This window comes from Asterias rubens, chromosome 5 (genome assembly GCF_902459465.1).
Source record: "Asterias rubens chromosome 5, eAstRub1.3, whole genome shotgun sequence".
NCBI lineage: Eukaryota > Metazoa > Echinodermata > Asteroidea > Forcipulatida > Asteriidae > Asterias > Asterias rubens.
This window is the reverse complement of record NC_047066.1, coordinates 6657060-6676446: the sequence shown is the minus strand read 5'-3', so window position 1 is coordinate 6676446 and position 19387 is coordinate 6657060. Positions and strand designations below refer to the sequence as shown.

The following is a 19387-nucleotide window of genomic DNA, read 5'->3' as shown; positions in this document are numbered from 1 at the left end:
GGATCCCGACAATATATCACGTGACCAATTCTTGTTTGATTTATAAGAAACGTTTTAAATTTTTGTCATGGTTCCTGACCATTAAAAGTAAAGTTAAACTTTTTTTCGTTAGAGCGGGTGATACTCTTTGAAATACAATTCACTCAAAAAAATATATTTTTTAATGTTTGGGCCAAAAGTTATGATGGAAGATCTAGCTATAGACGTGTAGTCATTGGGTTTGGCTACGACTACACGTCTATAGAAGTTGCTTTTCGTGTCATTCTGTGACCGTGTTGGCCAGGAGGCCGGTATAATGTGCATAAAAATAATATTCTATTATAGGGTCACGTGAACTTGGCCTAATTTTTAATTAGGGTAGTTTTTGTATTGTTTATTAGGGGTGTTTGTTTTAATTGTTTGAGTGATTGTTCTGGTGTCTTTATCTCTCAGCATAAAAACATAAGTTTACAACTTTTGATGAGTTTGGGTAGATCGGATTGAGTTTTAAAATGCAACTAAAAATGCATTTTTTTCCCCGAACACAGATATTAGTGAAAACAATGACCTTTCCTCCAAGCTTTAACAATCACGTGGTGCTTATTTAACATGTTATCCAAAAAAGCAAAGGGCAGTGTTATCTAACTCAAACCAGACACTGTTGACACAACGGTTTAACTTTTTCATCACCGCATAATAGTCTATATCCCCGAGGACAATTCAAGCCATTTATGCATCAGGTTCTGATTAAACGATTTTAACTCTATGTCATAGCAGCCCTTGCAACAAGATGGCTGCATTGGTTTGGCGGTCCATAATGACCCTCGTTTTTGCTCTGCTAGTTGCCGCAATAACGGGAGTGGCTGCAAATAATAATGACCCCCACGTTTATCCCGAACAAGGGCCGTTCATCGAAGGTTGGTATGCCCGTATAACGGACTCATCCTCCCCACGCTCCTTCGGCGTTCTCTTCGGTCGGGTCTTACCAAAACCATTGGAAGAAGGGAACAACAGCACATCTCCTCCACTGACGTATATCTCCATCATCCGAAGTGACGGCAATTCGGCACCGTTTGTCGTGGCCGAGGCCTACCCAGACGAGGACACCATCTCGGTGACTGTATCCGGCGGAAGACCGGTGACGGGAAATCCAGACAACTGGAGTCCGTCACATTTCGAATGGGTAGCTAAGCCGTTCGGATTCTTCAATGTGACGCCAGATTCAACAACGTTCGACTTTACGATCGGAGACGATCGCTTCTCGGGAAACTTCGGGCCTCCATCTCCGTGGGGACCTCACGGTAAAGGTGAGACTGATTTTGTGTTCTCTGTTTTTTTTTCCAAAGTGCTTTCTCTAAATCAACGTTTATACTTGCACCACTTTTTATGAAACACTTGGGTCAAAGTAGTTTTAAAAACAGAAGAGACAGCCACGGCTCACTGAGTAATTCACAAAATGTTGAATGCTCTTTAATATTTCGGTCCCCCTGGAGATTCTGTGGCCCCATTATGGCGAACTATGTTAAAACTTTGTTTGATAGCGCCTTTTTAATCATCACCTCCAGCCCATGTTTTGTTTCGATAGCCCTTTGTGCCGACCCCTCCCTCCCCCCGGTGATGGTTTGGATTACGAAAATACAATAAGGTTGCCGTGACATGAGACAAAGTGTAATCCAAAATTAGATGGTCTTCTCTTTAGAATAACACCTCACTTTTCTTTCAATTTTTCTTATGGTTTTCTCCATCAACAGGACCAGAAGATTGGCTTGGCAACGTACCGTTCATCCCTCTCCATTGGTTCGTCTATAGCCTAGCAACACCTGGCGACTTTACTTGGGAGAATGACAAGACGGGCCTCCGCATCCAAGGCGACGGTACAATGCACCAGGAGAAAAACTGGGGAAACGGCTTCCCTGCTTCATGGATCTGGATGCAGGGTGTCAACTCAACCTCATCGACGGCCTTCGCAGGGACATTTGGGGTGCTTGGGTTCGGTCCTCTATCGGTACCAGCTCACCTCTTCGGTGTCAGGGACTTCAACACCGAACTGGAGTTGAACTTCCACCCCGTCAATTCAATGGCCCGGGTGACCTCGGATGGCTGCTCCGGCGAGGTGTCCATCGAAGTGGTTTCGTTCCGGCACAAGTTGGTCATACGGGCTAGGGCGCCTCCTTCGACCCTTCAGAAGTGTCTGAGAGGGCCCACCGAGCGGGGCTTCGAGAATGTACTGGTTGAAAGCTTTGCGGCATCGGTTGACATCGCCGTGTATGAGCGTAGGCTGTTTGGCTACCGTCTTTTGAGTACACAGATATTCGAAGGCGCTGCTCTGGAGTTCGGCGGAGAGGAACTCTGTCCCGAAAATCCTTGTGTATAGGCCTACATGATAGCCTCTGAAGGATTTTAAAGACACTGGACACGATTGGTAATTGTCAAAATCCAGTCTTCTCACTTGGTGTAAACCTGTGAAAATTTTAGCTCGGTTGGTCATCGGAGTTGCGAGATAACTATGGAAGAAAAATTACCCTTGTCACACGAAGTTGTGTGGTGTCCTCTGCCTTTAACATCGTCGGTTATTTCTAAAGACACCATCATATAATTATAAATGCTGATATTTACCACATAAAGTTTGTAAGATGTATTGAAGATTGAAGGAAAAATGTAATTGTTCCTGAACATAATGGAATTTGTAATGTTTGACAAATTATGACACATTTCGCATTCACTACCGGTAAACGTGGTTTGAAGGCAATTGTTTCAAGTGTCCATTATCTATTTTGTTGCTCATCTGCCCCCCCCCCATTGCATCACCTTCATGGTCTATAAGCTGATGCACAGGAGGTGAAGTAGTACTAACGTAATATTAACATTTCCTAAAAATGATCTGCATCATCAATAAAAACGAATAGCCATCCATCACACTGTGCTGTAAACTGCGGCTGTTTTTGGTGTCACATCAGTTTGATAGCGCCCTCTCGTGGCTTTTTAGATTTAAACAAAAATGTAGCACTCCATCTGCAAGTAACCACCCAACCCCAAATAAAGAATACATAAGTCAACAAATCTAACTCTTGTGGTTTAAATAATTATCTATACAAACAAACATATTTTAAAGTAGACATTTATGTTTTGGCGAGTTGCTCGTGTGTAACTCATTCACTTTTCCAAGACGGTAAAATTACTTTGTTTTTGTTTGCTGAGGTCATCCACTTACACCTAGTCACTGAGTGAATGGACCCCAGATAATTTGGTCAGCATATTCACTCCGTTTTCGTATTATACCAGGTAATGAACCTCGCGAACTGGCGTGCTGTGACTCACGATCCGTCTACAGTATTATTACAGATGGTTGCATCAGATGTACGTTTGCGGCCTGTGTATTTGGATTTGTTTTCTAGAAAAATTGCTTCAAAGGGCCAGGGCTAGATACAAAATAAAGGGTGTGGAATTAACAAACACTAGGTCTAGTCAGCTTTTATTTGTGCAAGTAATCGCCCTGCGATGATGTGGTTTTCAGGTTTTGTGGATAGTTAGGAGGTTCGACAACCTTGCTAATTTTGTTGATAACTATTTTTTTCTAGCAAATTGACAGCGCGCACTCGCCTGAGTGGCCCGGTCGGATTTTGCTTTCTTGTTTGTATTCTTTTCTTTTTAACAGTGCAAGATGAATTATCAACGAGTTTTAACACTTTTCTTGCAACGTCGGCAATCAAACAAAAACCCAAGCGTCTATCAATATCATGAATCGATTGTCAAACAAACGTGAATTTTGATGACGTCTTTTAGTTTCTTTTCAATGCAGGCGCCGCGCGGCGTGTTGAAGCAAAACTATGATGTAATCGACAGTTATAGATTCATGTGGGCGTGTCCAGCATGTGCGGCCTCTTGATTGGTCAGTCTGTTGCCATTGCACAAGTACCTGGTAATAACTGCATGGATAAATTCAGGCTTCCGCCTCGCATATTTTCACAGTCTTGTCGTCGAGAGTTTCGATAAAGGTGAGTTTCTTTGAATCCGTCATGTATTTTTGTTTTGTGAATGATATGACTGAAATTATGAATGGGAAGATATACTTGCCATGACTACATTTGTGATGTTTTGAACCTGATCTGCCAAAATATTGGTCCCACAATATTCAGCGTTCAGTTGAGTTTGTGTTGAACTATTGAAAAAAATAGAACAAACAGTAAACGATGCAAACTTGCTCTATAAAACCATAAAACTATATGCATGGCCTAATGCCAATGGAGGTGCGTGCAAAGTTTTCCATAGTATTGACTGAAGAAATGCTATTATTTACTTAGGAGAAAACTGTTAGTATCCAGCCACCACAGTTTCACTATTTTTTACTAAAAGGAATCTCATTTGAGTTGATGATAGTACTGTAGTAATTTGTTTCATCATAGGAAACGTCAACGATGACGAATGAACAAACAGTGGCAGGGTGTATCTTACTCCTAGAACTATTTCGGTTTCGTCCGGCTATGGTCTCCCGTAGTTCTAGGAGTAGTATAGCCTATAGGTGTAACTGACATTTTTCTAGAAAGGACCTCCTTGTTGCTGAACTTGGTTGTTTGTTGGGCACCTTAAGACGCTGCACATTTTGCACATCCCAACCCAAGCTGTAATTGTGAACTCACTTTGTGCTAGCAATGACATTTTGCATTAGATCACTGTTCAGTGTTCTGTGTTTAGTTGGTTCATTCTACGGATAACTTTCCGTATGGCGCCACCACTTTTTCACTCATTTTTATAAAAAGGGATATATCAATATATATGCATGGATAAATTCAGGCTTCCGCCTCGCATATTTTCACAGTCTTGTCGTCGAGAGTTTCGATAAAGGTGAGTTTCTTTGAATCCGTCATGTATTTTTGTTTTGTGAATGATATGACTGAAATTATGAATGGGAAGATATACTTGCCATGACTACATTTGTGATGTTTTGAACCTGATCTGCCAAAATATTGGTCCCACAATATTCAGCGTTCAGTTGAGTTTGTGTTGAACTATTGAAAAAAATAGAACAAACAGTAAACGATGCAAACTTGCTCTATAAAACCATAAAACTATATGCATGGCCTAATGCCAATGGAGGTGCGTGCAAAGTTTTCCATAGTATTGACTGAAGAAATGCTATTATTTACTTAGGAGAAAACTGTTAGTATCCAGCCACCACAGTTTCACTATTTTTTACTAAAAGGAATCTCATTTGAGTTGATGATAGTACTGTAGTAATTTGTTTCATCATAGGAAACGTCAACGATGACGAATGAACAAACAGTGGCAGGGTGTATCTTACTCCTAGAACTATTTCGGTTTCGTCCGGCTATGGTCTCCCGTAGTTCTAGGAGTAGTATAGCCTATAGGTGTAACTGACATTTTTCTAGAAAGGACCTCCTTGTTGCTGAACTTGGTTGTTTGTTGGGCACCTTAAGACGCTGCACATTTTGCACATCCCAACCCAAGCTGTAATTGTGAACTCACTTTGTGCTAGCAATGACATTTTGCATTAGATCACTGTTCAGTGTTCTGTGTTTAGTTGGTTCATTCTACGGATAACTTTCCGTATGGCGCCACCACTTTTTCACTCATTTTTATAAAAAGGGATATATCAATCAGGTAAATTAGATGCTATATTATTTCATATCGAATGAAAAAGTGGTGGCGCCATACGGAAACTTTTCCCATTCTACCTCCATGGTTGGTTGTACAGAAAATCCAATTCCCAGCATGAAATGCAAAATGTTTACCTTATCAATAGCTACACCCACATTGACCTTGGGTTGGCCCAATCAGCAGAGATAAATATCAGTGTACGGTTCAGTGACTCACATCAATGTGGCTTTTCAATCATAGCTGATTTTTTCTAAAGAGGAAGTACAATTTTGCCCTGTAGTAGATTTTCACTGCTAAAAGTTTGTGTCACTCGGAAGGATATTACTATATTAGTTTCAAATTTCATGTATTTTTAAGTAACTGTTGTTTTATAGCCTGGCCTCTATGTATAATAATGTAGTTACATCAATGCACTCCAGTTTTACTCAATGTATTATTAAATTCCTTTTTTTCATATATGACATGACATAAAATAAATAGAGATTTGTCAGTTAGTTATAAATTATCTTTGAGCCATTTTCTTGTGGTGGTGGGGAGGGGGGGGGGAATGTAATTTTATATCAAATTTAGACTTTACATTAAATCATAAAGAAACCATTAATTGACCCAGATTGGAGACTGCTCGCTACCTCTCAACATCCTACTTCAGTCGTACTCATTCAAATCTAAAATCAAGTCATACCATGGTCATACCTATTTTCATCTTTAAAGTCACCTGGAAATAGATTTTTTTTCTTTCAAACACTAAGAGTATATGCTTACGAACAATAAAACAATTTTTTTAGTATTATTGTTTGTCACGATTTATATGTTTAAAAAATATATAAAGTTGTTTGGGGGGCTGACTCCGCCTACCCCTTTTGTGACGTCAATCGAGGCAGACTTTGCCTGCAATGCGTATAGTAAACACACGTGCAAAGTACATGTACGTCCAAGTCGTGAGTTTGTACGTTTCAAAAAGTGTTTTTCTGCATTCAACAGCAATACACCTGGTCGGCATTGCCGGAAAAAACCCCAAAAAATCTTTTTTTGAAACGTACAAACTCACGACTTGGTCCGTACATGTACTTTGCATTTGTGTTTACTCTACGCATTACAGGCAAAGTCTGCCTCTATTGACGTCACGAACAGCGCCCTCTCGGGTCGGGTCTACTCTTAAATTTGTAAATAACATAAGAACTGATTTTTTAAAACCTTAGTTAACTGTTTATTCACATTCCACTCATCAAAACACATATATTAGTGACAAAAGCTTTATTTTGAAAAAATACCACTTCCAGGTGACTTTAAGGATCCTGTTCAATTACAATGTTTCCTCTCTGGAATTACTGCCTTATGTCATTCTAACCATTGGATAAATGCGGCTTTATAAATATTTGTATTAATTATTGTTCAACTCTCTCTGTTTTTAGGCTGACCATTCACAATGGCTGACAGGTCCAATCGAGGCATTGTCGCGCCTTCTCATTCTAACCATGGATAAATAAAGCGCTTTATAAAAATTCATGTATTTATTATTGTTACTCTTTCTGTTTTTAGGCTGACTATTCACAATGGCTGACAGGTCCAAGCGAGGCAGTGCCGCGCCTTCTCTTGTAGGAGGAGGGGCTGATGAGTCCATCTACAGGATTCCCCCTTACTACTACATCCACGTCCTGAATCACAACACAAACGTCACCACAGTGGAGATTGGCCCTCGTACTTACATCAGGCAGGATCATGAAAGGTAAAGAGACAATCACGTCCCCCTGTAGGGCAAGGACTTGAAATTAACACTGGACCGCAGTCCAGAGGCCAGTGATTTTAGTTCTGGGCCAGAACTCAGGATCACTGTACAAGTCCAGTGTTTTTTTCAACATAATATTTTCACTACAAATTATGTACAAATGTTGAATTTGAGTCTCATAAAAACTTTCACTACTGTTGAGAATCAAGTTCTAAGTAACCCTGACAAAATAAAATATTTGTTTAAGATAAATTTTGTTAGGCCTCTATTAAAACTGTATCGTAATTTTGATTCTTGTCTTTTCATGTCTTTTCTCATTTTGAATCTGCACTTGCTTGTGACCAAAATTATGGTCTAGTAAAACTTATCAGCTACAAGTTCTGCAGTCTTGTTGATTGCCCCCCCCCCAAGCCTAGTTAAAGGAAAAGTGTCAACAGCCTTCTCTCTAAATAGACTGTGCATGTTTTACATGTATCGGCAATGAGAAAACGTCTCGAACGAAGACTGTATTTTCAGATGTATCTTTTGAATCTTTATTTGTACAAAATTCTGGGATATGAAAATACCCATAACAATTTGTTATAAATACGATTTGATTGTATAATATAATGTGAAGCAAATTTAAAATTTGGACAAGGATGCTTATTTTTTACAGACCCCATTTGCCAACTCAACTGAGAATTCTTGGGCAAAATTCACAATTGTTAACGAGTAACCAGAAATGGATGTTAAGTCTTATTCTAGGTTTTTGTTTGTTGATTTGTTAATTACAAAAGTTTTGCTTCACCAGAAAATTTACCAGCCAAAATACCAATACCGGTATGTAACCGATGGAAATTTCCTGCTTAAGAGAAAAATGCTATTGTTGTCTGATTCAAAAATCCAGGCAGGTGGCTAATTTGGTTGATTAATTGCCACGGTAACAGTTGCTTTGACTCGTAAATTATCCCAACTGTTGTTAATACTCACCATATCAATCATTTTTTAGAGTCATCTATGGACCTGAGAAGATGGTCATGGTGCCGCCCCGCCATTACGCCATCATCGAGAACCCTGTTCAGCGCAAAGAGGATGGCACCGTGATCGTTGATAAGAGCGGACAGATCAAACTTAGCCATGCCGATCAAGAGATTCGCCTTACTCAGGACCCGTTCCCTCTCTACCCTGGAGAAATGCTCAAACAGGTGAGAATTGTGGCAGAGTTCCTCTGATTTGAAGCTTGAAGGATAGATCCATTGCATATGACGTCACATTCTCAAAAAGGAGGCAGATCATTGGTCAGAAGCTGTTCTCTGTGCATAAAAACGTGCGCATGACCTTAGTGACCTGTAGCGCTTCGCGTTATGCAAGGGGGAGCTATTAATTTCTTACACAATACAGGAACGCGCCTCCGACAGTGCGCGTAATTTTGGGTGTCAACTCTCTTTTGTGCATGTTTGTATATGATTTTGACACCCAAAATGACACTCAGGATAGGCTCATGTGAGTACGCTGGGCGTATTGCAAGGGGTCTATAGACACCAGGGTAGAGCCCGCGCATTAGTTGCTATCACAAGAGCTGCCAAACTCTCCTTGATTCTGCAGAAAGTTCCCTGAAAATGAACCAATCAATCTATCCATGTTCTGATGAACAAATTTGAAAATCTCCCTGATTTGTGAAAAATTGTTCCTATTATGTTGAATGTAATTCTAAATACCTCCCTGATTGTTCTGCAAAATCTTCAAAGATTCAGGCTTAACATTTTCATAAATCACATCACACTGATGGATGTCCTGTGACTTGAATCCAAATTCCCTATTCAAAGACTCCTGATGGCCCAAAGTCCTTGTCGGTCATCAAGCCCCCCAAAATATGTCAGGCGGTGGATTGCGTAATTGGTGACGTGAAATGATTGAAATGGATGAGAACTACCAAGCACAACAAAATTAAGCTTAGCAAAATATTGATACAAGCCAAAATATTGACTAGTATCCTGCTTATTTTTGTTAAGAAGAAAACCTTACAGTGTTATAGTAATGTGTCCACCATATCTCAAAATGGCTTATGTGTACATTTCTCTTTCAACAGGCTGTGTCCCCACTGAAAGTTGTGCCTGCCAATTCGGCCCTCCGCCTCCGCTCCATCCTTGACTTTGAAGACGACGAGGGGGAGAAGCGAGTGGCCGGAGACGAGTGGCTCTTTGAAGGACCCGGAACTTACATTCCCCGTAAGGAAGTTGTCGTGGACGAAACCTGCCGCGCAACAATCATCAAGGCCAACCAGGCCATCAAGCTCCGGGCCAGGAAGGAGACTGTGGATCGAGAGGACGAGGAGAGGGTGACGGGTGAGGAGTGGCTCGTCAAGAAGGTCGGCGCTTACCTCCCCGGAGCGTACGAGGAAGTCGTGGGCGTGGTCAATGCTTATGTACTCACAGACAAGGTGAGCACTATTATACAAGTATAACATGGTTTGAGGGTGAATAGTCGATATTAGCTCCCCGAGGTATTGGAAGATGACAAACTAGTTCCCGAGGTGAAGGCTGGGCTACTTGTGATGCACATATGTGGGTGAATACTCGTGTGCATGTTTGGTAAGTAGTCAAGATAGCAACTGGCACATGATGATGAATGGACCAGTGAGAACTCGACTCTCGGTCATGAATATATATGCGGTGTAGTAATGTATTTTAACTCAAGAGTCAATTTATAAAAAGAATGTACCACTTCTTGGCTGGGTGTAATGATTGGACGAAAGTCTAGTTTCCCTTATGTATTCTTTTATTAATAGCTGCAGTGTTGGTTCTCCCTTCACAGTGGTCTGCTGGCCAAATGCCAGTTAAAATAAATGACGACCAATCAGAATTCTGTCCGGCTGTTCAGGCTGGCTAGTTTATTGCTGAAGTCCCAAACCACTTCACATCAGTTCAAATTACAAATCCAATGCTAATGACACTTTTGAACGAAACTTAAAAATGTCTTTACCAAACACTTTTGCTTGTTTTTGAATATTCTTGCCGAAAGTTTGGGTAGAATAATGAAAGTTGCTCTTTTGTGGGATTGTTGAACTCATGTTTTTTTTTTCAATGTGACTTTATCAACAGAAAGCACTCCACGTCAGAGCCACTCGCACCTTCAAGGATGAGCAGGGTGTGGTCAGGAAGAACGGTGAGGAATGGCTGATTACAATGAACGACACGGAGGCACATATTCCACAGGTTTATGAAGAGGTAAAAAGAGAAATTGTCATTGTCAATCATTGGAATAAGATTAGATTAGATTGGATTTATTTATTCATCATGAATCATGAAAATTGTTTTCCTAGACATAAAAACAGCCACAAAAATACAGACAATAAAAAACAATCATATGGAATGTTTTTGGTGTGAAAAGAAATCCACCTGTTTCTGTGGTATTTCTCTTTGTTTGAGTTTTGAAAAATATATTTGGGAAATTTGATTTTCTGAGAAAGAATCATTTGTAGATTTTGACTTAATGGAGTTTACTTTAATAAAATTATTTGTTGTAAAAGAAATTTGAACCAAAATAAAAACATGTCCTTGTTTGATAACTTGATAACTTTAGAAAACAGACTCTTACCAACCAAAATCACCTATGGTATAGATGCACAAAACCAGTTAGGTGTTGGCCTTTTTAAATAGGCATGTGATTTTCGGAATTCAGGAATTTTTGTAAACTTCCTTAGGTCTTTAAATTTTCCTGAACCCAGCCCAACAGTGTATTTTAAGGAATGTTCACTTTCGACAAACCTTATCCATGTTTTAAGCATTTGATTAAATCCCTGTGTCTGATTTGCAGGTTGTTGGTGTTGTTGCCATCACTACATTGACCAACAGACAGTATTGTGTGATCCTGGATCCAGTAGGAGCTGACGGCAAACCACAGCTGGGACAGAAGAAACTGGTCAAGGTACTATTGATAATAATACTCGTTTTTTATATTAAAGCGTTTTATCACACCCTTAGGGGCGTATCAAACTACTCAGTATTATTTCCTGCAAAGAGAACTGTTCCTTTATAGCACCATGTTGCGCAATGTGCAATTGATCCGACATGGAACACTAGGGCGAACCCCTTCTCTTTGCGATAAGTGCACTGGGTTCTTTTACATGCATTACACAACACACAGGACCAGAAGAACGCAGCAATAATGGTTAAGTGTCTGGCTAATAAAAGACACAAGCGTTAAGACTCTCAAACCCACACTCAGCTGAACAGAAAACCTGAGCTTGAGTACAGTGCTCTTATTCGCTTGGCCACGACTCGCCACTGAAGATATTTTCATAATAGGGGGACAACCAACAGTAGAGCTATGTACAAAAACTACATTACTTCACAGGGAGCCATTTCTCACAATTTGTTATACCATCAACAGCTCTCCATTCCTCTTTACCGAGTCAGTTTGTATGCTAACGATTATTTTGAGTAATAACCAATAGTGTCCAGTGCCTTTAAGTCTTATCTTATACTGGACGATTCCCCCCTCTCTCCCCTCTTAACTACAGGGTGAGAAGTCTTTCTTCCTGCTTCCGGGGGAGCATCTTGAGAAGGGAATTCAGGATGTGTACGTCTTGGGAGAGGATGAGGGTCTTATGCTTCGCTCCCAAGAGGCCTTCAAGGACACAGATGCAGTAAGTTGAAGAAAACAAAATGACATTTCAATTCATGTTTTTCTTTGGTTTTGAAAAAAACCCATGGTGTTTCAGTTCATTTGTTTTTTTTTCAAGCAGAAAATATTGCATTTGAAATTTGAGCTTGTTGAGCCGCAATTACCCCATAAACCAAATTTGAATAAATTTGAAGAGGGTAGGGTTTAACCCATCGGATGATTTGACACAAAATGACCCTTATTCTAGAAGACGCGCCACCCTTTTGTAAAGTCCTTCTTAGGATAAACTCTTAACATTATTTGTTTGCGTACAACAGGATATCGACCGTAAGCCAGGTGACAAGTGGATGATCCGTGGGCCCAAGGAGTACGTCCCTCCAGTAGAGGTGGAGGTGGTTACCAAGAGGTCTGCCATCCCGCTGGATGAGAATGAAGGTATCTATGTCCGAGATACCAAGACGGGTAAGGTAAGAAATCATTTTTTTTTTTACGGGGTCCTATTTCATAAAGCTTTTAAGAAGAAAATACAGCTATTTTTAGTTTTGTTTTTTCTTTTCCATGGAGGAAATTATTTATTCAAACTTAAAACAACTGCTTAGCAAATTTCTGCTTACCGTTTATTTGGGACATCAGTTAATCTCTTTTATGACAAGTTTTTCTCTTCCAAAAGGTGCGAGCCATCACAGGTGAGACCTACATGCTAAACCAAGATGAGGAGCTCTGGCAGAAGGAGCTTCCTCCCGCAGTGGAGGAACTCCTGATGAACATGAAGGACCCTTTGGCGGACCGTGCATACCTGGCGCCAGATGGTAAACGTGAAAAACGGAGAGAGAAGACTAGGGTTGTTACATTCCGTGTTCCTCACAACGCTGCCATGCAGATCTATGACTACAAGGAGAAGAAAGCAAGGTAGGGGGATTTTTTTTATCATAAGCAAAATTAAGGGAATAAAAGGGTAGTGACTGCCGTTTGAAACCGGCATGGTCATGGCCGTGTGATATCGCAAGGTTTTAAACGGCAGTTTAAGAACGAATCACTTCTCTTTTATTCCCATTCATAAATGCGCTTTTGATTAAACGGCGTTATGAAGTAAGAAACTCTGTAAAGATTATCCGTTTTCCGACGTCCTTGAGCTCTGTTCGTGTGTTGCATTTTTATGACTGAGACAGTTTTCAGATATGCATTTGTGCGCATAGTATGCATCCTCGTAATCATGGGCTAAAATAGCAAGGCGAGATTGATCACCCATGGAAACAAGGTTGTGGGCTAACCTGCACAAACGTATTTGATAACAACCAGTTATAAACAACTCAAGCTGGTCATTATCAACTGTTTAAACACCCCCACATACAGATCTAATTGTTTTGCTCACTTTTACCATAGACTAGTAATGTTTCTTGTTCCTTGGCTCTTTTCAGGGTTGTGTTTGGTCCCGAGTTAGTCATGCTCGGCCCCGATGAGCAGTTCACCCAGTTGAGTCTGTCCGGAGGGAAGCCCAAACGCCCCAACATGATCAGGTCACTGTGCCTTCTCCTCGGCCCTGATTTCTGCACCGATATCATCACTATCGAGACATCTGACCACGCCCGCCTTCAACTTCAGCTGTCATACAACTGGTAGGTTTTTTCATATTCTGTTCTGAAAGTTCTTATTTTTGAACTTTCTAATTGCATGGTATACTTGAGCTTGATGGAGTGTTCAGTTAAAAGTATTTTACAAGATGAGTAGACCTGGGCCCGATTTCACAAAGAGCTAAAATTGATCGTTACTGCAAATCAGTCGTAGTTGCTTAGTTAAGTGTGATGTCACAATGCAAATTACTATGGTGATACTGAAAATTTTTCTTATGATGGATTTTATTGCTTTGTGAAATCGAGCCCAGGGGCTGGTTTCACTTCATCATTGCTATCACACTTGCGATGAGGGAGGTCCCAAGCCACTGTTTTTGCGTTTTACTAAAGTCATCGCAATTGCAATGAAATAAAAAGGAAAAATAAAGTTTTTGTACGAGGCTAAAAGTAGTGACCTTTCATAACCTTCCAGAAAATAGTCAGTTGTCGATGCTAAATGTAAATCGTTTTCATGCTGGTGCATCAAAAACAACAAAAGTGGACCATGTTGAATTCTAGGCATTCATTTAAAAAAAAAATTCATTGCACTTTGAAAAAAACGACTGCCATCAAAAACGGCCCTCAAATATTTTCTTGTTTTCCAGGCATCTTGATGTTAAGAAGGAAAGCCCTCCGGAAGATGCTGCTAAACTCTTCAGTGTGCCTGACTTCATCGGTGATGCCTGCAAGGCAATCGCCTCACGCATCAGAGGGGCTGTGGCTGGAGTTGCCTTTGATGATTTCCATAAGGTAAGAGACGAAATAATAATAATAACCGTATGCAGTTGGTATAAAGCGCTGTTGGCACCACAGGGCAGGTCTCGAATTTCACAGAGGCCACAGAGCTAGGCCATGGCCCACAGTTGCCCAGGTCTTGGCCATGGTGCCCCTTTAAAAATTTCTTGACTTAAACATTTTCCAATGGATGTGCCCTTTGCAAAATGAAAATGGCTTTGCCCTCTCAAAGATGAAATTCCTGGCCTGGCAGGGCATCTCAAAACGTTTGTTATGTTTATTATAAGACCGATATATTTGCCATCTTTACAAGGAGCTTGGCACAAATTTAACGCAGCCAAGTAAGCCAGAAACACTGGGGCAAACCCCTTTTCTTTAACAAAATGTGAACTGGGTACTGACAGCACGCACATAGGTCCAATGGCTTTACATCAAATCCCTAAGGATGTAGCAATAATGGGTTAGTGTCTTGTCTATAATGCCCAACACTTTTGTTTTTGAACAAGATGCTTTTCTGTAGTTGCTTCTCTTCACCCAGGAGTCTAAATAGGTACCTACGAGGGTAGAGTTTGATATTTTCAGGGAGCTGAGAAAGATTAGTGACCAGGGTCATTTTTTTTTTTAGAGCTGCCTATGCACAACAAAGTTATGCTTACCAGAACAAGGTTACCAGTTAGACTACCATGTCATAATGTGCAATGTAAGACTGGTATCCTGAGAATTACTGCTTAATAGCAGACAATTGTAAAGCAATAACTTATTGCTTAAGCTGTTTTATAAAAATTGGCCCCTAGGCATTTTGCTATTGTAAATTGTGTTGAATTTAAACAAATTACTATTATTTCCCCCCCCCCCCTTTAATTCTTCCACAGAACTCTGCAAAAATCATCCGTGCCTCCGTCTTTGGAATGGACGAGAACCTGAAGATACGGGATCGGTTCCACTTCCCCCAGAACAACATGGTCATCACCAGCATTGACATCCAGTCAGTGGAGCCAGTCGACCAGCGCACACGAGATGCGCTTCAGAAGTCTGTTCAGCTGGCTATTGAGATTACGACCAACTCGCAGGAAGCTACGGCCAGGTAAATATGGGGAGACAATTTGACAAAGTTTCCTTAAAGGGATGCAGGGTGAATTAAAATAAAACAGTTAATTTTGCTGTCATTTATTTCTGATATATGTATTGAACCTCAATAAATTAATGTGTTTTGTTTTTTTCCCGACATATCTCACTTGCGTAACTAGCGAATAAGTCATACCCCCCTTTTGTGGATTGTTACCCCCCCCCTACCATCGACGTCATGTCAGGAATTTAAACATATCGTCGGCAAAAAGAGTCTGGTCCCTAACTACACGCGCCTAGGTACCAGGTCACACAGTGCACACGTCTCTATATGCACACAGCCAGGGGGCCCGACAGCTCAGGTTCCCGACATGACGCCACGTTTATGCCCATTTTAGGGGCGGGGTGGGTTCCCCTAATCTCTTGAAAACCATTTTTAAAATACTTGTGCATTTAATACAAAATAAAATAAACAAATTCAGGTTTAGAAAGTCATGTTTAATCGTTTAAATTATTAAAAAAAAACACTGCAGCCACCCTTTAAAGCAAGGTTTAACTTTAACTGTTGAATGAGGTGCATGCTGCTCTAGCTAGCGGTCAATCTGGCTAGACCAGCATGCACCTCATTCCATGCATAACATGTGTGTACCGATTAGGTTGCATAGAAGGCTTTGACAGTGGTCCATTAAAAACTAACATTACAAACAGAAAATGACATTGACAACACCAGGCAGAAATCCAATTTGACATGTTCGTTAATGTTGTTCATGACAGACATGAGGCCGAGCGTCTTGAGCAGGAGGCAAAGGGTCGTCTTGAGCGTCAGAAGATCATGGACGAGGCGGAGGCCGAGAAGGCTCGTAAGGAGCTGCTCCTCCTCCAGGCCAACAGCGCAGCCGTAGAGAGTACCGGTCAAGCTAAAGCCGAAGCCCAGAGCCGTGCCGAGGCTGCACGCATTGAGGGAGAAGCTGCCGTTGAGCAGGCAAAGCTGAAGGCTGAGGCTGCTAAGATTGAAGCTGTGAGTTATTTCCTGATTTGTCAATTTAACAACATATATTTCCATTTCACATATTTTATGTCCCGGTATAATACAAAATGATGATTTACACAAAAACTTTAAGCTTGTTTTTATATTCACCTCAAGTTATTAAATTTACCTGATTAAACTTCTGTGCCTGAAATCTTCTTCTCGAAAAAAGAAAAAACATTTCAGAATAAAAAAATTCAAAAATGTATTAAAAGGGGTTAAAAGTAAAGTGAGACAGGGTTAAAGGAAAAAAAACAACACAGGGTAAACAAGATTGTAAAAAAAAACCTAATATGTAAACTAGTAAACAGCATAGAGAGAAAAGAATATATAAACCACTCTGTAAAAACATCCTGTTCATCACAAAGTTGACGTCCATTTGGGAAGTTTCGGATCGCAAGGTGGCAGCAGTCTAATGGTAAATCCATTGTTCTTGGTTATGTACGCATGCTCAGAACAATGGACATTTATACCTGATAAGTCTGCTGTCACTTAGCGGTCCAAAGTCTCCCATAGTTTCAAATATTTGAAGTTAACCAAATTTTATCAATGGCCCTTGTTTAAATTTCCTCTCTACACATCTTTCTTCTCATCCAGGAATCTGAGCTGGACCGTCTCACCAACGCCCGGGAGGCTGAGCTGAAGTACATCACTGAACAGAACGAGATGGAGGTGAACAAGGCTGGGCAGATGTCCGAGATCGAAACCTCCAAGTTCAACAAGATGGTTGAGTCCATCGGCTCGGATACCATCAAGGCCATCGCTGTGTCAGGCCCAGAGATGCAGGTAGGTTTCTGCAGATATCATTTCAACACTCGCTCTGTAAAGATCAGGGCACTGCTCAAGCAGTAAATGTTGCTTAACAAGTTTGTGCTTAGCAGAAATGGGCACGATATCGGGCATAGTTGTACATGGAATATGGTATTTTGAATGGCAACCTTATTTTGGTAAGCATCATGCAGGATTCCAAATTAGAAATAGTTCTTATAACATGGTATTTTTGTTGGTAATCTAATTCCGGTAAGCATGTTGTGTGATGCTTGGCTACTTTTTTGTATACAATTGGGCCTGGGGTCCAATTTCATAAAGCTGTTTAAGCACAAAAAGTGAAGGGCCCGAGCGAAGGCTTTGAAAAAAACCAATAGTTAAATCCATTTTTCCCCAAAAGAATTCAAAATTGCACCTTTTTTTCTTCTGGTAGTTGCAAAGCTTTTAGCCCTGAATTTAAATCTGATAATTGTAGCTTCCCAGATTATTTTAGTAATAAGTTGATGCTCTGTTTCCTTTTCCGTAGGTGAAACTCCTGCAGGGACTTGGATTGAAGTCTACCCTGATCACAGATGGCCACTCCCCCATCAACCTGTTCAATACTGCCCAGGGTCTGCTGGGTGGGATCGCTCCATCCCAGGAATAAAGAACGACCGAGGAGAAGCGTTGAACCTAGGGGCCAGATTTTTTCGCACGGGTTAGCACCTTAAGTCTCAGCAAGCCTTGCTGAAAAAGGGGATGCACTCATGTATACAACCCTTGATCAGTAGGGAAACTCCATACAGTAACTCACATAAAATGATGACAGTTACTAGAAATCTTTCCAACGAGTTAGCAACTTAAGTCTCAGCCATGTTGAGAGAGGGGATATGCACCTTGCATTTACTTACTGTGTAAACAACCCTACATCAGTAGGACAACTCCATACACAGTAACTCACATAAAATGATGACAGCTGAGTTACCAGAAATCTGGCATTCGTAATGAGATTGCTGACTTTATCAGTAAATAGTTGTTATTGCTAATAACAAATAGCAATTATTTCAAGTTACAAAAGATCTTTCAGAATACTGATAGTTACATGTATAGTCAATTTGACAAGCCGTTACTGGTTGCAATATTATGGTCTTATGATAGATCTTATTATTAAGCAATTTGTAATATTTTGATACAAAAATGTGTAGAAGTTGAGGCAATTCTGGAAGAACAGCCATGTGCAGTACCCACTACCCAAAATACAAAGTAATCAATATACAATTTCGTAAAAAAAGACAACTTCGCCAATAGCTCTTGTAAAATTTGCTGCACCGGCCTGTGTATAACAGAAACCAGTCAAAGTTTTACCGTAGTTTTATCGTAGGAATATGTGTAGTTTAAGTTGGTGTAAGTTTACTGAAATTTGTCCTTTGTCTAGAAAGCTTTGAACAGAAACTCTCTATCTATCTCAGATGTTTAGCAAGTATATAACTGTACCTCTTTGCTTTCACTTGGGCATAATAGCTATTGAGGAGATTTGTTTTCCCCCTTAGTATTTTTCCCAAAGTCTCAATCTTTTGCAATCTGTTGTATTTCTTATGTTTATAATGTATATATATAGAGAGTCTTACTGATTTAAGGAACATTTCTTAATATCTATTACAAGACCAAATTGTCAAGTTTGTCCATGCATCATACAGGGTATCTCCACCATGGAGGTCTTTAGCCAAAACATGTATATATAAAAACATAGGATTCGAACTGCCTCTATCTACCAGGCAACTTTGGGGGTCTAGTTGGTAAGACCATGAAGGAAGAACTCCATGGTAAGACACTGCTCTATAATTGCAAAGGTCATAGGCTTGACCCCCCCCCCCCACCCCCACATTTGTTTTCATAAAGCTCAGGAAAGTACTGAGGCAGTGAGTTTGCGTAGTGCTGTTTCCCTCATTGTTGTATATGGGTAAAAACAAAATTAATATTCTTTCTGTTGCAAATTTCCATATATCAAGACTGTGTTTGCATGAGTTCCTTCCAAACCATCCAGTCTCTATGAAACTCTATCAGTATACTATTACAGACTGTTCTGAAGATAAGATTACATAAGATGTTTACTCGGCCAGTGTTTCACAGAGTTATGGCTGTTTGTACACTGCAGATGTCGGCAGAAAACAGAAGAGGATAAAAATCAGAATCAGAGTTCTTTAAAAGTTTACTTAAGAATCAAATTTGAATTCATTTATTACAACATTTTTGATTAAAACAAAACTGCATTACCAG

The 19387-nt window shown here is 40.3% G+C and overlaps 2 protein-coding genes across 3 annotated transcripts; both read left to right on the top strand.

Moving 5' to 3' along the window:
- Positions 1-796: 796 nt before the first annotated feature.
- LOC117290107 lies at positions 797-2353 on the top strand. Its single transcript, XM_033771360.1, has 2 exons — positions 797-1286; positions 1731-2353. The coding sequence occupies exons 1-2, from the start codon at positions 797-799 to the stop codon at positions 2351-2353; spliced, it is 1113 nt and encodes a 370-aa protein (XP_033627251.1).
- Positions 2354-3933: 1580 nt separating this feature from the next.
- Positions 3934-18865, top strand: LOC117290410 (major vault protein-like). Of its 2 annotated transcripts, none has more exons than XM_033771799.1 (15): positions 3934-3974; positions 7135-7321; positions 8310-8505; positions 9390-9740; positions 10402-10527; positions 11117-11227; positions 11823-11948; positions 12244-12393; positions 12597-12835; positions 13345-13542; positions 14142-14286; positions 15144-15355; positions 16111-16354; positions 16961-17149; positions 17658-18865. In XM_033771799.1, the coding sequence occupies exons 2-15, from the start codon at positions 7149-7151 to the stop codon at positions 17775-17777; spliced, it is 2580 nt and encodes an 859-aa protein (XP_033627690.1). In that variant the 5' UTR covers positions 3934-3974; positions 7135-7148; the 3' UTR covers positions 17778-18865. The 2 variants fall into 2 exon arrangements, with proteins under 2 accessions (XP_033627690.1, XP_033627689.1); XM_033771798.1 differs by lacking the exon at positions 3934-3974 and adding an exon at positions 4749-4821.
- Positions 18866-19387: the final 522 nt, after the last annotated feature.

Coding starts and splice junctions, on each gene's coding strand:
- LOC117290107 (XM_033771360.1), top strand. CDS start 797: ATGACCCTCGTTTTTGCTCTGCTAGTTGCCGCAATAACGGGAGTGGCT. Junction 1,287..1,730: donor GTGGGGACCTCACGGTAAAG/GTGAGACTGATT, acceptor CTCCATCAACAG/GACCAGAAGATTGGCTTGGC.
- LOC117290410 (XM_033771799.1), top strand. CDS start 7,149: ATGGCTGACAGGTCCAAGCGAGGCAGTGCCGCGCCTTCTCTTGTAGGA. Junction 11,949..12,243: donor CCTTCAAGGACACAGATGCA/GTAAGTTGAAGA, acceptor TGCGTACAACAG/GATATCGACCGTAAGCCAGG. Junction 13,543..14,141: donor CTTCAGCTGTCATACAACTG/GTAGGTTTTTTC, acceptor CTTGTTTTCCAG/GCATCTTGATGTTAAGAAGG.